The sequence below is a fragment of the Cygnus atratus genome, chromosome 3 (genome assembly GCF_013377495.2).
Source record: "Cygnus atratus isolate AKBS03 ecotype Queensland, Australia chromosome 3, CAtr_DNAZoo_HiC_assembly, whole genome shotgun sequence".
In the NCBI taxonomy this organism is placed as follows: domain Eukaryota; kingdom Metazoa; phylum Chordata; class Aves; order Anseriformes; family Anatidae; genus Cygnus; species Cygnus atratus.
Window position 1 is genome coordinate 84,517,955 of NC_066364.1, and position 13,128 is coordinate 84,531,082.

General features: G+C 44.9%; 1 protein-coding gene across 4 annotated transcripts in view; it reads right to left on the reverse strand.

Moving 5' to 3' along the window:
- Positions 1 to 12,389, reverse strand: part of AHCTF1 (AT-hook containing transcription factor 1) — a 49,251-nt gene extending 36,862 nt beyond the window's left edge. For 2 of the 4 annotated variants that reach the window (XM_050709554.1, XM_035564642.2), the window contains exons 1-5: positions 12,102 to 12,206; positions 7,307 to 7,433; positions 5,851 to 6,104; positions 1,711 to 1,891; positions 748 to 955 (exon numbers count right to left, since the gene is read on the reverse strand). In XM_050709554.1, coding sequence (XP_050565511.1) covers positions 748 to 955; positions 1,711 to 1,891; positions 5,851 to 6,104; positions 7,307 to 7,427 — 764 coding nt within the window. In that variant the 5' untranslated portion in view covers positions 7,428 to 7,433; positions 12,102 to 12,206. Of the gene's footprint in view, positions 1 to 747; positions 956 to 1,710; positions 1,892 to 5,850; positions 6,105 to 7,306; positions 7,434 to 12,101; positions 12,213 to 12,279 lie in introns of those variants that run through there. The other 2 variants (XM_050709553.1, XM_035564634.2) reach the window with 2 other exon arrangements.
- Positions 12,390 to 13,128: the final 739 nt, after the last annotated feature.

A 13,128-nucleotide genomic window follows, 5' to 3' on the forward strand; every position in this document is an offset into this window, starting at 1 on the left:
GCTTCACAATCTATTCTTGCCAACTAGTTATTTCACCACTGTCTATTTACGTATCCAATAATTTCTGGTTAGTCACTGCAGATTTGCTTAAGTGAATCCCTTTCTAAATCTGGTCAAGTGTTTCAAGAGAGATTCTTCTTTGAAATTATCCCTTAACTTTTCTATCACCCGTAAATTTATGGGTCCCTTTTTTTAGTCTCCAAGCATTCTAAGCAAACTTTCATTCGCATACGTCCTTTCCTTGGTACAGACCTATCTCCTGTATCAGAGAAGGCTGAAACATAGGAAAAAAAAATTTTCAGGCACAGGTCAGCTACCGATTTTTCATGTCTCAATAGTTTCACCCTGGAGACTTTAGAGAATATTGTAACAAAAAAATGTATTATTAACATATTTCAGCCTTGCAATTTATGCCCTACTCGCAGTAACTAGTTCTGAAAAATGCACTGTCTTACAAAAATCAGCTCTGTCACATCTTAATTGCCTAACATAACCCAAACACGAATGCTTTCCACAATTCTTCAATCCAGAGGCAAAATAAGGAAAACAAACATAGGCCACTGGGGAGAAGGTGGTCAACTTAATCTATGTATGAATTCATAGTTAGTTCCGAAGAGATTTTCTAAGCATTCCAGGATTATTCTAAAGAATTTCAGTCCCTGAAAAAATTTTCTTTAATTTAACATATTTCCTTAAGTTAAGAATTGAGTTCTCTGCACCTCCCTGCAAGCATACAAGCCTACTTACTCCCTCTTCAAAGTTTTCATATTCCATAGTGACAGGTAGCCATCTGAAAAACCCACAGCAAGCAGATTGCTTCTGCTTATGTAGCACAGGGTTGATATTGCTGTTCCTGATGGATTTTGTACTTGAAAACAGAGATGTCGCCCCTCTCTGGTCACAGCTTCTCTTCTTTGTGGAACTTCAGCAGGAATTCCAGTGACAACTTCTAGGTCTACACACACACACACACAAAAAAAAAAAATCACATGATAAAAGAATGTGTTATTCCACTTAGTATGCATGTTAAACACTGACATGACAACACTGATAATCTAATTTTACCATCCCAGGCCAAATATCCATGTATGTAACAGTAATTTGCTACTGTCATTTCGTATGTATTCAAAGAACTCTCTGACTCGATTGAAATTCTCACTTGTATTTCAAAATCAGGTAGAAGTGTAAACAGAAAGAATTTTTTCTTGAACTCTGTACATCAGGAGCGTGGGTCTCATGATGAAGCTATTTGAAGTGGTATCAACTCCTGAAGCTACTGTTGTAATAGCAGAACAGCATATGAAAACTGAATAGGTAAATCACGTATTTCATTCATCCAAATGCATGACTTTTGATAAGTTGGATTTAGTTAATAGAACGAAAATACTATTCCCAATAAAAAGAGCACCTCTGACAACTTCCCATCAGACAGCCGCAGTGGCTCAGATAGTAAAATTCCTATACCTCACTGGCAAGAATTGGTGACATAGTGATCTTGGTGGAAGACGGTGGGCATTTTTAACTTTAGAAAGAGCATTAAGCCATTCCCATCTTTAACCAGTTCAGGACTTCAAGATACCAAACCGCCACCTGCAATCAGTAGTCTGTATGCTAGCATATTCAAAATTGGATCTATATTGTTTACTTAAAAGACATAAGCTTTCTTACGTTTAAAATGAGTGTTTCAAGTTGAAAAAAATGCAAGCTTACCGGATGCTTCTATTTCATTCTGACTACAAGATAAATCATCCAAACAAAGGTCAACCAGAAGTATATGTCCAACATCTGTAACCACTGCTGCTACTCCGAAGAGCCATCGCAGACTCTGGTGTAGGTGCTGAGTGCTCACACTGGCTCCTCCATGATTAATTATGGGTTCTATAGCAGTTACCTACAGGAAAACTGTAAGTTAATATTTAACCTGTCTGATGAGCTAAATAGAAATCATTCAACAGGGAAGCCAAAATTAATGCATAAGAAACATGCACTATGATGTACATGCACAATCATAATACTTGAAAGTAAAGCATTGTTTTCAATTATTTCAATAAAAAAACAGTCCTGTACAATAATCTGCTACTGCCTCCCATTCACTGTATTTCCTACAGCTATTTAATTGAATTAACTCCAATTTAAACGGTACACTCTGTTATTACAGCTTACCAACTTCCCTTTCGTACTTAGAAATAACTAAGAAAAATTTTAAAATTAATTACAAGAGAAACTTTACTGCATTTAACAGCCTTACGTAAGACAAAATAAAATCTAGTTCTCCCAGTGCTCCCAGCCTATCAGCACTGTGATATAGCCTTTGCCTTCTTTATGAAGTAGCTAATCCTGGAAATCATTTTCCAGGCACATTAATGACAAGAAAACCATCAGAAGTCAACATGGACTGGCCAAAGAGAATCAACATGATAAAGTTCTGTGATAAAATGACTAGACTGGTTAACAAGGGGAGAGCAGTGGATATTGTCCGCCAGGACTTCAGTAAGGTCTTTGACACTGTTTGCTGTCAGATCCTCACAGACAAACTGTTGATATATGGGCTAGGTGAGCAGACAGTGATGCAGACCAAAAACCAGCTGAAGGGCAGAGCCCAGAGGGTGGTAATCAGTGGCACAACATCAAGTTGGAGGCCAGTACCAAGTGGTGTACCTCAGAGGTCAATAGTGGGCCCAGCCCTGTTAAACATCTTCAGTGATCTGAATGATAGGGCAGAGTGCACCCTCTGCAAGTTTGGACACGCTAAAAACTGGGAGGAGAGGCTGATACACTAGAGGGTTGTGCTGCCATCCAGAGGGACCTCAGCACGTCAAAGAAATGGGCCGACAGGAACTTCTTGCACTTCTCATTGTTGACCTGCAAAAAGTCCTGCACCTGATCAGGAACAACCCCAGGCACCAGAACATGATGGGGACCAGCCAGCTGGAAAGCAGCCTTGCAGAAAAGGCCTTGGGGGTCCTCGATGGACAGCAGGTTGGCCATAAGCCAGCAACAGGCCCCTGTCACAGAGAAGAGCGATGGTGTCCTGGGCTACATGAGGAGGAGAGCTGCCAGCAGGCTGAGGGAGGGGACCCTTCCTCTCTAGTCTGCGCTGGTGGGGCCACACCGGGGCTACTGTGTCCGCGTCTGGGCTGCCCAGTACAAGAGGGACACGGATGTGCTGGACGGAGGCCACTGAAAGGCCACAAACACGGTGAGGGGACTGGAGCATCCCTCCTTTGGGGGAAACCAGAGAGCCGGGCCTCTTCAGCCTGGAGAAGAGGAGGCTCGGGAGGGATCTCATCAATTAACACACATCCCTGAAGGGAGGGTGCAAAGAGGTCGGAGCCGGGCTCTTTTCTGTGGTGCCCAGGGACAGGACATGAGGCAACTGGAACACAGGAGGCTCTGCCTGAACATCAGGAATTTTTTTCGCTGCTCAGGTGACAGAGCGCTGGCACAGGCTGCCCAGAGAGGTCATAGTCTCCTTCCTTGGAGATCTTCAAAAGCCATCTGGCTGCTGTAAAGCAGTCTGCACGCTGCTTTATTTTAAACTGAAGACCCTTTCGCACCTGCAACACCTTCTGGGACAACACTCACTGCTATGCCAGCAATACAAACACCTGAACACTCCTGCAGCAAAGCTGTATGAGGAAAGAACACAGGCTGTCATTTAGTCTTCTTGCAAAATACAACAGAATGAAAACAGGAAGCTTTATGTCAACAACAACTTTACATCGAACTGAAAGAAGTAAGTGTCCATCACAAGGTAGTCTCTTCCTATATATTTTTTTTCCAGTGTTGGAAAAAATAACTAAACCCTGAAGCCCCTAAAGTCTCCCTCTTTGTTATGACTACACTGCCCAACAATCCACTACAGAATTTACCTTTCAGCTGTCACAACACTTCTAATCGTAGAAATATCTGCAGTTATTTAGATACCTGCATTTTGTTTCATTTTTCCTATGAATCAAATTAAATCTCCAATCTTCTCTGCTACTCAAAGCAGTACGAAAAGCATTTTGAGTATTCAAATTTTTTGCTGCACATCTTGATGACCGTTACGAGGAGAGCACAAGTACAGTACACACCTCACTGCAGCACTACCCATCGTTCAAGTGTTACTTCTGATTTTTCTTTTACCATTTTTTTCATTGTACTACTGGCTCCAAATGAATCTTTTAAGTTTTTGCAAAAATGTTTCTGGGTTCTAACACTTCAATTTTCTATGTAAAAGCTCCTGAAACAGCACATTTTTCCACTGTTCTCTGCACTGGCTTTTCATATCCTCCTAGACCACTGCCAGCTCATTCTGGGAATGAACAAAGACAACTCTTCTCAGCTCACTGAATCTGAATGCTACCCTTCTGCCTCACACAAACCGGGAAAATTTGTGAAAATACTGTTCAGTAGTTCTGAAACATACAAGCACTGTAAAATTTAATTAATGTTTTAGTTCAAATTTGCTTTTATTGGAACCTAATTCAAATAGGATTGCAGTAACATTTTTAATTTTCTGCTGCATTTTGCACAGATGTCCAGAGGCAATTAGAGATGCTCCCACAAAACAAAAAGCCATTTTTTTTTCTAAGTTTGCAAGTTTTTTGAATCCTTTCCTTTCTGAATGACCAATCTACTCTTGCACTAAAAGTCAGTTATACAGGCACTATAACTACACTGTATGGATACATTAATGGTTCAACATCTCGGACCAGAGTTACTATAAGCTAGTTAACCTCTACACCTGGCTACAGAAGATATACCCACAGTAAAAACAGTCCATAAATTACGGTGCTCATTAAAACCTTAAAAAAGCAACAACTCAAACTGCAGAAAGTGATACTAAGAACAGATTTGCATTTTACTTTTAAAAATAATCAGTGTGGAAGAATCAGAAACATTTAGGCAGATTAAATCAGGTTATACATTATATACGTGCTGGTATGAATTACAGAATAATGAAATTCAAAACAAATGGACAGTAGTCAAGTGCAAGTTTTATCTACTTGTTTTTGCTTACCTTTGCTCCTACACACAACTTAAGAACTTTATGGTCCAATTAGTAATACCTGTGCCCTGTCTATGTTGATGTAATTAATCTAATAGCAAAAAGATAGGAACCAAAACGAAAGCAACAGACCAAGCATGCTTGTAATCAAAAACATTTAGGGCAGAACAGCAAAAATTCAGATAAGCTTTGGCTTTATCCCAAAATTCATAACCCTTATCACAAAACAGCCAACTTCCCCCTGCAAGATTCCTCACATTTTCTCCTGAACAGTTTGCTGCGCCACAGCAAAACTCCCTCATACAACTGATAGCTGTAACTATATTCAAATGACTTCCATACACACAGATTAAATATGTGACAACGATCCTTCTTAACCTACTTTCATTTTCCTATTCCCAGCTCATTCTATTTAGATTTAAGATATAAAACTTCAACTTGAAATGCATGCGACTGTGCCTAAGTCATTCACTGCACAACAGCTATGGAAGTTTGAGATACTTTAAAGACAGTACTTCTGACAGAAATTAACCACTTAGGAAACATGTACTACAGACACTTCAAAGCACTTTTTTCTTTTTCAATCTGACCAGAAAAAAAAAATCAATACCTTTTTTGAACTTGGAGAATTAGATAAACTGAGAAAACCTGTTTTACTATCAGTGTAACTCTAAAGACAATGGTATTGTTAGGCCCCTCCTTTTACATCAAGACTCTCTTGCCTGGATGCTCTGAAGTTATAGTATGTTAATACAGCATAGAAAAAAATACCTCCTACAAAGAGATGCTCCAAAGCTTTTCCCAAAACAGCACATAGTAAGATAAAAGCTTTGCTTCTCTGATTAACAAGTACATACCCTTCCTGGAAGAACAACTGCTTTAACCACTCTTGATATTCCAAGGTCGTACAGACAGAGAACACTTCCCTCTGCTTCTTCCAATCCCACCAATAGCCCAGCTCTCTTCTGCCAGGAGAACTCCTTTACCACACGAACAGTGGGAGGCTGTTCATTCACTCCACTGAAACGATATGCAGAGAGCCTCTCTCCTGTCACAGAGTTCACTACCTCAAGTTGAGGACCACATGCCAACCATGCCTGGCCATTTCTCCCTGTAAGAGAAGAGAAAGCTGACTCAAGAAAATTTCCAGCAGAGGACTAAAAACAACTTAAAAGTCATCGTCCCCTTCCCTCAATAAAAGTAGCTAACAGAGGAAGACTAACTTATGTAATTTTGGTCAACTCTTTAAAATCACCCATTGAAATCCTCAAGCAGCACACCTTAAAATTTACAACCTTATTACTTGGCATTTACACTTGTCATCCCTGCACCGAATGATTTTAATTGTTGGGGGTAAGGATTACAATATACTGATCCAGTCCTTACGCCATATTTGGCTTGGTTTTGCTAAAAATCATCGGAATACATAAGGATATTCAAGTCTTCAAGCACATTTCAACTGTAACATTCATTCTAGTTTATTAATTTTACTTGACATAACCCTGCTTTGGGTATGGATTTGGAATTTGAGAAGAAATTATCATAAAGTGACCGTAAACGCATTAGTAAATTACAAATTTTACCTGTGCTGATTACCAAAGGATTTAGAGTTTTTGTGTCACAGAACTACCTCAAACTCAAAGAAGTATTAACTCAATTACTGCATTTACGGTCAGGTAGGTGGATTCTACCTGGTCTTAACAGAAGCCTAGAAATCCAGATAGGCACCCAGCTCTACTTTCTGATCACACAGAAAGAAAAACTATCTAATCTGCTTAGCCACTTCAGAAACTCTCACTGGATATTCATCTGCATCCTATTCAAGAGTTTGGAAATAATGGCTGCAGTGCCTAACATTCTTAGGCTCTTCTTTCTGTTTTACTCAGTTTGGAAAATATTTTTTTCTCCTTTTTTTTGTCTCTAACATTGTAAAACTATTTCCACGTGGTATCACGATGGTCATATAGCTTGTGCTGGTGCAAATAAATATAGCCCAAGACAACACTTGGGATACTTGAAAAACTGTTCTTTAGTTAATTAAAAATTGAGGAAAGCTCACTGATTCAGCATGTTTAAGTAAATGACTTTAATAGCACAAGATTATTTCAACCTTCAATGCAGATTGTTACGATTTCAAAGTTCATTCTAATATTAGCATTTTAAATAATCATGACATTCCTTTTATCTTCTCTAAGCCTGATGCATCTCAATAGAACCAATCTAAAGCAGTTGATCCTATGACCCTATGTTTCAGGTAACCTCCAGAAAATAATGACTTTATACAACAATAACATTTTAAAGGATAAGGCTCACCTCCAGAAAACTTCCCACGCAGCACAGAATCTAGGGTTATCTCATCTTCCCCAAGTGCTTGAATAGTCACCTCAGGAAACTGCAGCAGACTGCTTGTTACCTGAGCCGTTAGGTCTTGCATTCTTCACTGTAAAGAAAGAAATAAATGCAAAAATAGACTCATGTCAGACATAAATTTCTGGGATTCACAGAATTTTCATCAATATACAGCAAATAATCTCTTTCACATCACGTGTGGCTCTTCTCGTAAGTAAGGAGGGGGGAAAAAAAGGCATTCAGAAAAAAAAAGCATTGAGTTTTTGACCTTACAACAGAGCAAAGTGACAATCATTTGCTTTTCTAATGCCTATGAGACATTTCAATAGAAAAGCAATGCACAGGTATTGACAGATAAATAGCAGCAAAACAATACACTCAGCTCAAGTCTACTCACATACTGGATAGTAAGATAGGATTTTAGAAAAATAACTTGTTTCTCTTACAGCATAAGTCACAGCTAGTTTTGAAGACTAGGCTCTGGGAATAACACACACTTATTAAAAGGGAAATGACTATATAAACAAACATAATTTGTATGAATTGTCCTTCTGTGGAGGATTATCCTCCAAGACCTGGGCATTGGAATAGACTCCATCTAAAGTCACGAGCCTCATGCATTTGAGAATGTGTTGCTGTATCTTCTGTCGGTATTCAGAGCCTCCACATGAAGAATAAAGTAACATCTTGAAAAAAACAGTTTCTGGCAAAGCCAGTATTGCAGGACACTGCTGCAGCCAGCCAGCTTAACCACTCTGCCAGCATTCACATCTAGCACAGATAAATTCCAAGTGGGACAACTTATTCACAGTAGGTTAGCTGGATTTGCTTTTTAGTAATTACATAATCACAGAACGGTTTGGGTTGGAAGGGACCTTAAAGATCACCTGGTTCCACCCCCCTGCCATGGGCAGGGACACCTCCCACCAGACCAGGTTGCCCAAAGCCCCATCCAGCCTGGCCTTGAACACCTCCAGGGATGGGGCATCCACAGCTTCTCTGGGCAGCCTGTACCAGGGCCTCACCACCACCAGAGTAAAGAATTTCTTCCTTATATCTAATCTAAACCTACCCTCTTTTAGTTTAAAACCCCTTCTCCTGTCACTGCAACCACTGATAAGAAGTCTCTCCCCATCTTTCCTGTGGGCCCCCTTTACATAATTATCATCATTTAGCAATGCCAACAGGATGAACTTTTGCACTGCATACAGGTGCTCCAGACAGTACAGTGCTCTGTATTTTAACCAGCAGTCTGGCTTAGTTTACTCATAATGAGTGATTGAACATGTTGTATGAGTAACCCATAATGCCAAGTACTAATAGAGATATTCTGGGCTTGTGAATAGCATCTTTTTACTTTCCATCAATGTCCAACTGCTTTCATAGGTTCCTTTGCAACTCTGTGATGCTGAACAAGGAGGAATGACCAGAGAATATAATCAGGAGAAGAAATTTCAAGAGAGGAACAACAGGACAGCCAGCTGATACATCTGAAAGAGCAGAAAAAGAAGGCAACCAAGCAGAAAAATCATATTCAAGACAAATACAGGATAAAGTAATGGGGATATACTGTGTAATGAACAAAGAAAGACTACTCAGCAGAGCACATGCAGAAGGAGATAAACAGAACAGATGGAAGCAGGAGATAAAACAGATACCAAAAGTAGACTATGTCATTAACTTTAAAAAAAAAATAAGAAAACCCACCCAAAATGCTTCTCATATAATAGGATATAATGTGTTCTTATTACTTGGGTTCTTTTTCTGTCAGCAATTGTTATCCGTTTCAGAAGACACGTAAGACAAGGAGATAGAGGGAAGAAAAAGGATCTGAAACATGTAGTCTCTGTCCAGGGTCCCAGCGACTTCTATCAGAGATGCTGTTCTACCAGGAATCAGGCAAGATTCTGCATTCTGACTAGGCCAAAAAAGACCCACCACCACCAGAAATAACTTCTTTGGTATTTTGCACATGGCAATTGCTTCACAGTCTAATTTACTGTTTTGTTAAAAGTAAGCTGCTGGCTTGAGGAAAGAGTTGTTTGCTGAAGGTACACTCGTCATCCAGATCATTAATAAAAGCACTGCATTTTTTTTTAAATACTACTTCAAAAACCCTGAAGTAGCCTACTTTAAAACGTTCACCCAGTTGATGCTCCGCTAAGGGAGAACACTGATTCTGACAGCACGTATGAAGGAAGTGTAGAAAACAGCATGCAATTCAGAAAAGAACACGATCGCAGTGAATAAAACCATAAATCTTTCCTATAAATAAGCACTAACGCTTCGGAAAAACGAGTTTGTGTGACAAGCGCTTCATGATACTAAGATGGTATTTCACAATAGTCGCGCGATAGTTCTGTGGAAAAGACCCAACACACATCCCAATAGGATAGGTGGCATTCCCAACCGCACGCCCTCAGTCCTCCTGCCTTTGCCACTGCCCACCCGGAGAGGCCAAGAGCACAGCGGAAAGGCCTGAGCTTTGTGATGCCAAACTGGAAATCATATTTTAAGATAATCCAGTGGGGAGATTTCATTTCAAAGAACAAACAAGCCCCACAGCCGCCACCAAAAAGCTACCAAAAGCTACCAAAGCTAAAACGGACTCCTCTTCTCCGGTGGGAAGCTCCCGGCTTGACACAGCACCGTCCTGCCTGCAGTCCCCTCACGTCCATCTGTCCAGTGCTATCCCTCAGAAACACCAAACAGGCAACACTCCAACACCTGCGTCATTCTTGTAACCTTACATTTAATCATGCTGCAGCTACTTTAAATGCATATAGAAGCATGAAAAAACGCTACAGCACCAGGCATGCCTATGTTTCCTCTAGCAAGCCAACAAGAATTTATGACTTTTGTTTCTTTCCTAGACATCTGGGCAGGCAATATGGAACTGGGCAGATAAACTCCATGATAAATTATGAACAATATGTATAGTGATCGGGTTATTAGCATGGTTTACTTGCATCATTCTGCTAAGTTAAACCAAGGACTGCTGGGAATCAGAGCAGTGGAAAAATATTTGCTCACAAGAATCCTGTGACTAGGTCAGATAGAGACAGGCTAAAGGCACGAAGCCTCTCCCGTTCAGAAATACATCCAAAACTGACTGTATTTCAGCTCTCTCTGAAGACAATGACTGCGATCACCTCCTGTCTGCTGGAAACCAGATTAGTGTAAAATGCCACAGGCTTACTCCATGTTCAGGAGTAAAATCAGCATCTGACCTTTCAGCTGCATCCTACACCAAAGCAGTCTGTGTACACACTGCCAATTCCTCTTTCACCCTAGGTGCTTAAAACTTCACATATCGTGAATTATTCCCAAAGACATGAACACTGAATGATGGCACGTTTTTGGATTTTGGATTTGGGCGGGCACAGGCAGGTGTTAGCAGCCACAGCACAGAACACCCACAAGCCTCCTAACAGACGGCCGGTAGTTAACCAGGCATTTCCAGCATCCTGGCATGCCACCGCAAAACGTGTCCTTCCCAGCACTTTCACAGGGAGCAACACGACAAGCTGAACGGCAAAAACACGTAAAACACAGACGGACAGACCCAGGCTTTCGGTGACTGTCCTCCCCGTTTGAGCATTCTGTTCTCTGCACAAGCAGAACAGCACCACACCAGCAACTGCTTGTCACCATTATTTTTCTAAAACTGCATCTGACAGCTTACCAGGTAGAAGGCACAAAATTAATAGGAGCCTGATTAAGGTCATTGCACTGCGTTAAAAAAGCAATCCCCTAGCAAATGAATGCAGCAAAACGAGTCGATGCAGTAGGCGCACGAGGAGCTGTCCTCAGCAGAGCAGGACACAGCGCCGTGTGCCCCAACACGTGACAGCCGCCCGCCGGGACCGCCACAAACACCCACAGCGACGGGGTGAATAGGGCACCTGAACGACCACGTTGCACTATAGACAGGGCTCGGGATTCCTCACCAAGCCCCTAGATTTCAGAATATTTTACAAACCACCGTGAGGAAGTTGAAAGCCGAAAGCCAGCCGCCACGCTTCTCCCTACCGGCAGCACCTCCGGACCGGGCTTATTGAAGAAAGCGAGTATTTACGGTTAAGTCAGCAACTTGCAAGGGTGATGCACGCTTCGCGCAGAAATTAAGAGCAGCAGCAACACGCTCGGCAGCACGCCGGGGAAAGTGGCGCTGGGGTGGAGAGAAGGAAGGCGGGCAGGTCCCGGCACCCCGGCAGATCCCCGTACCCCCGGCAGATCCCTGCAACCCCAGCGGGTCCCCGGGGGTCCCCGCACCCCCGGCGGGGCAGAACGCGGCCCGACCCCGTCGGACGGCCAACACCCCAAAGAACCGCGCCGCGAGGGATCAGCGGGGATGGAAAAAAAGGAAAAAAAAAGAGGAAAAAAAAGGAAAAAAAGGGAAAAAAAGAGAAGGAAGGAACGCAAAGCGGGGGCAGGGAGCGGCGGGGCGGGCTCGGGGGCTGCGGGGAAGCCGCCCCCCGGCAGCAGCCGCCCCCCCCCCCGCCCCCCCGGCCCGTGTCCGCCCCCGGTGGCGCTGCCCAGGCCTCACCCCGGGCCACGTGCGGCGGCTCGGAACGGGCCGGGCCGGGACGCGGCGCCGCCGCCCGCGGGCCCTTACGTAAGGGTCGAGGGGCCGGGCCCGCCGCCCGCCTGCAGCCACCGGGGGAGAGCCCGGTGCGCGGCCGGCCGCCGCCCACCCCCCCCGCTCCCCGCTCCCCGCTCCCTCCCCTCTGCTTCCCTCCCCCGCCCCAGTACGTGCCGGTGAGGCCGGCGGCATCTCCCGTCAGCGGTTACAGCCGCCTCCGCCCGCCCGCCCGCACCGGGCCCGGCCGCGCCGCGCCACGATCGGGGCCTGCGCAGCCGCGCGCGCCCCGGCTCCGCCCCTCCCGTCCCCGCCGCCCCCCCCCCCACCCCACCCTCCCGCGCGCGGCACCCACCTCGCTCGCTCACCCGCCGCGCCGGGGGCGGGGGGCGAAGGTCTCGCGAGAGTTGCCGCTGCCGCTGCTGCCGCTGCTGCCGCCGCGGGAATTTTCAAATTCGCGGGATTGTGCCTCGGGCGGACTACGTGTCCCAGCGTGCCGCGCGGCACACCGCTTCCGCTCCGCGCCTCTCTGCCCTTCCGCCGCGGGGCACGCTGGGAGGTGTAGTTTCTGGAGGAGCGGCGCCCGGCCTCGAATGGCGCGGGGAGATGCACCATCTTGCCTCGGGGCCTGGCGGCCACCCCTATGGCCCGGGGTCGGCAGGAGGGGCGACGCCAGCGCCCGCCCCGGCGGCACCACCCGCCCCGCTGAGCCCCGCAGCACCGCACGCCCCGCTGAGCCCGCTATGGGCCGGCAGCAGCTCACCCTGAGGGGCAAGACCTGTCCCACCACCCACCCAACGCGCCATGGCGGCAAGATGGAGCCGGGCAGCTGGGGCCTGCCCGCCCCGTGCGTGCCCAAATGGCCGCCCACGGCCTCCTGTCCTCCTGCCTGAAGTGGGCTGCAGGGGAGCTGGGCCCTCCGCAGCCGCCAGCCCACGCTCACGGCAAGCTTAGCCCCAAAACCAGACTCCTCACTACGAGTTTGTGGGGTTGGTTTTGGCACCTCAGTGTGGGCTTCTGCCATACAGCTGTACCAGCTTGGTAGCAGTGTGCGAGGTGTCTGTAACGCTGCTCGCTTTATGTTAAAATCCAAGCTAGGGCAATCTGAATGGGATTTCGCCGGGAGCAGTTGTCTCTAATATACACTAAGTGTTAATGAGGAGATGACTTTATATATTTTATAAATAAAGAGCTTTCCAGGCAT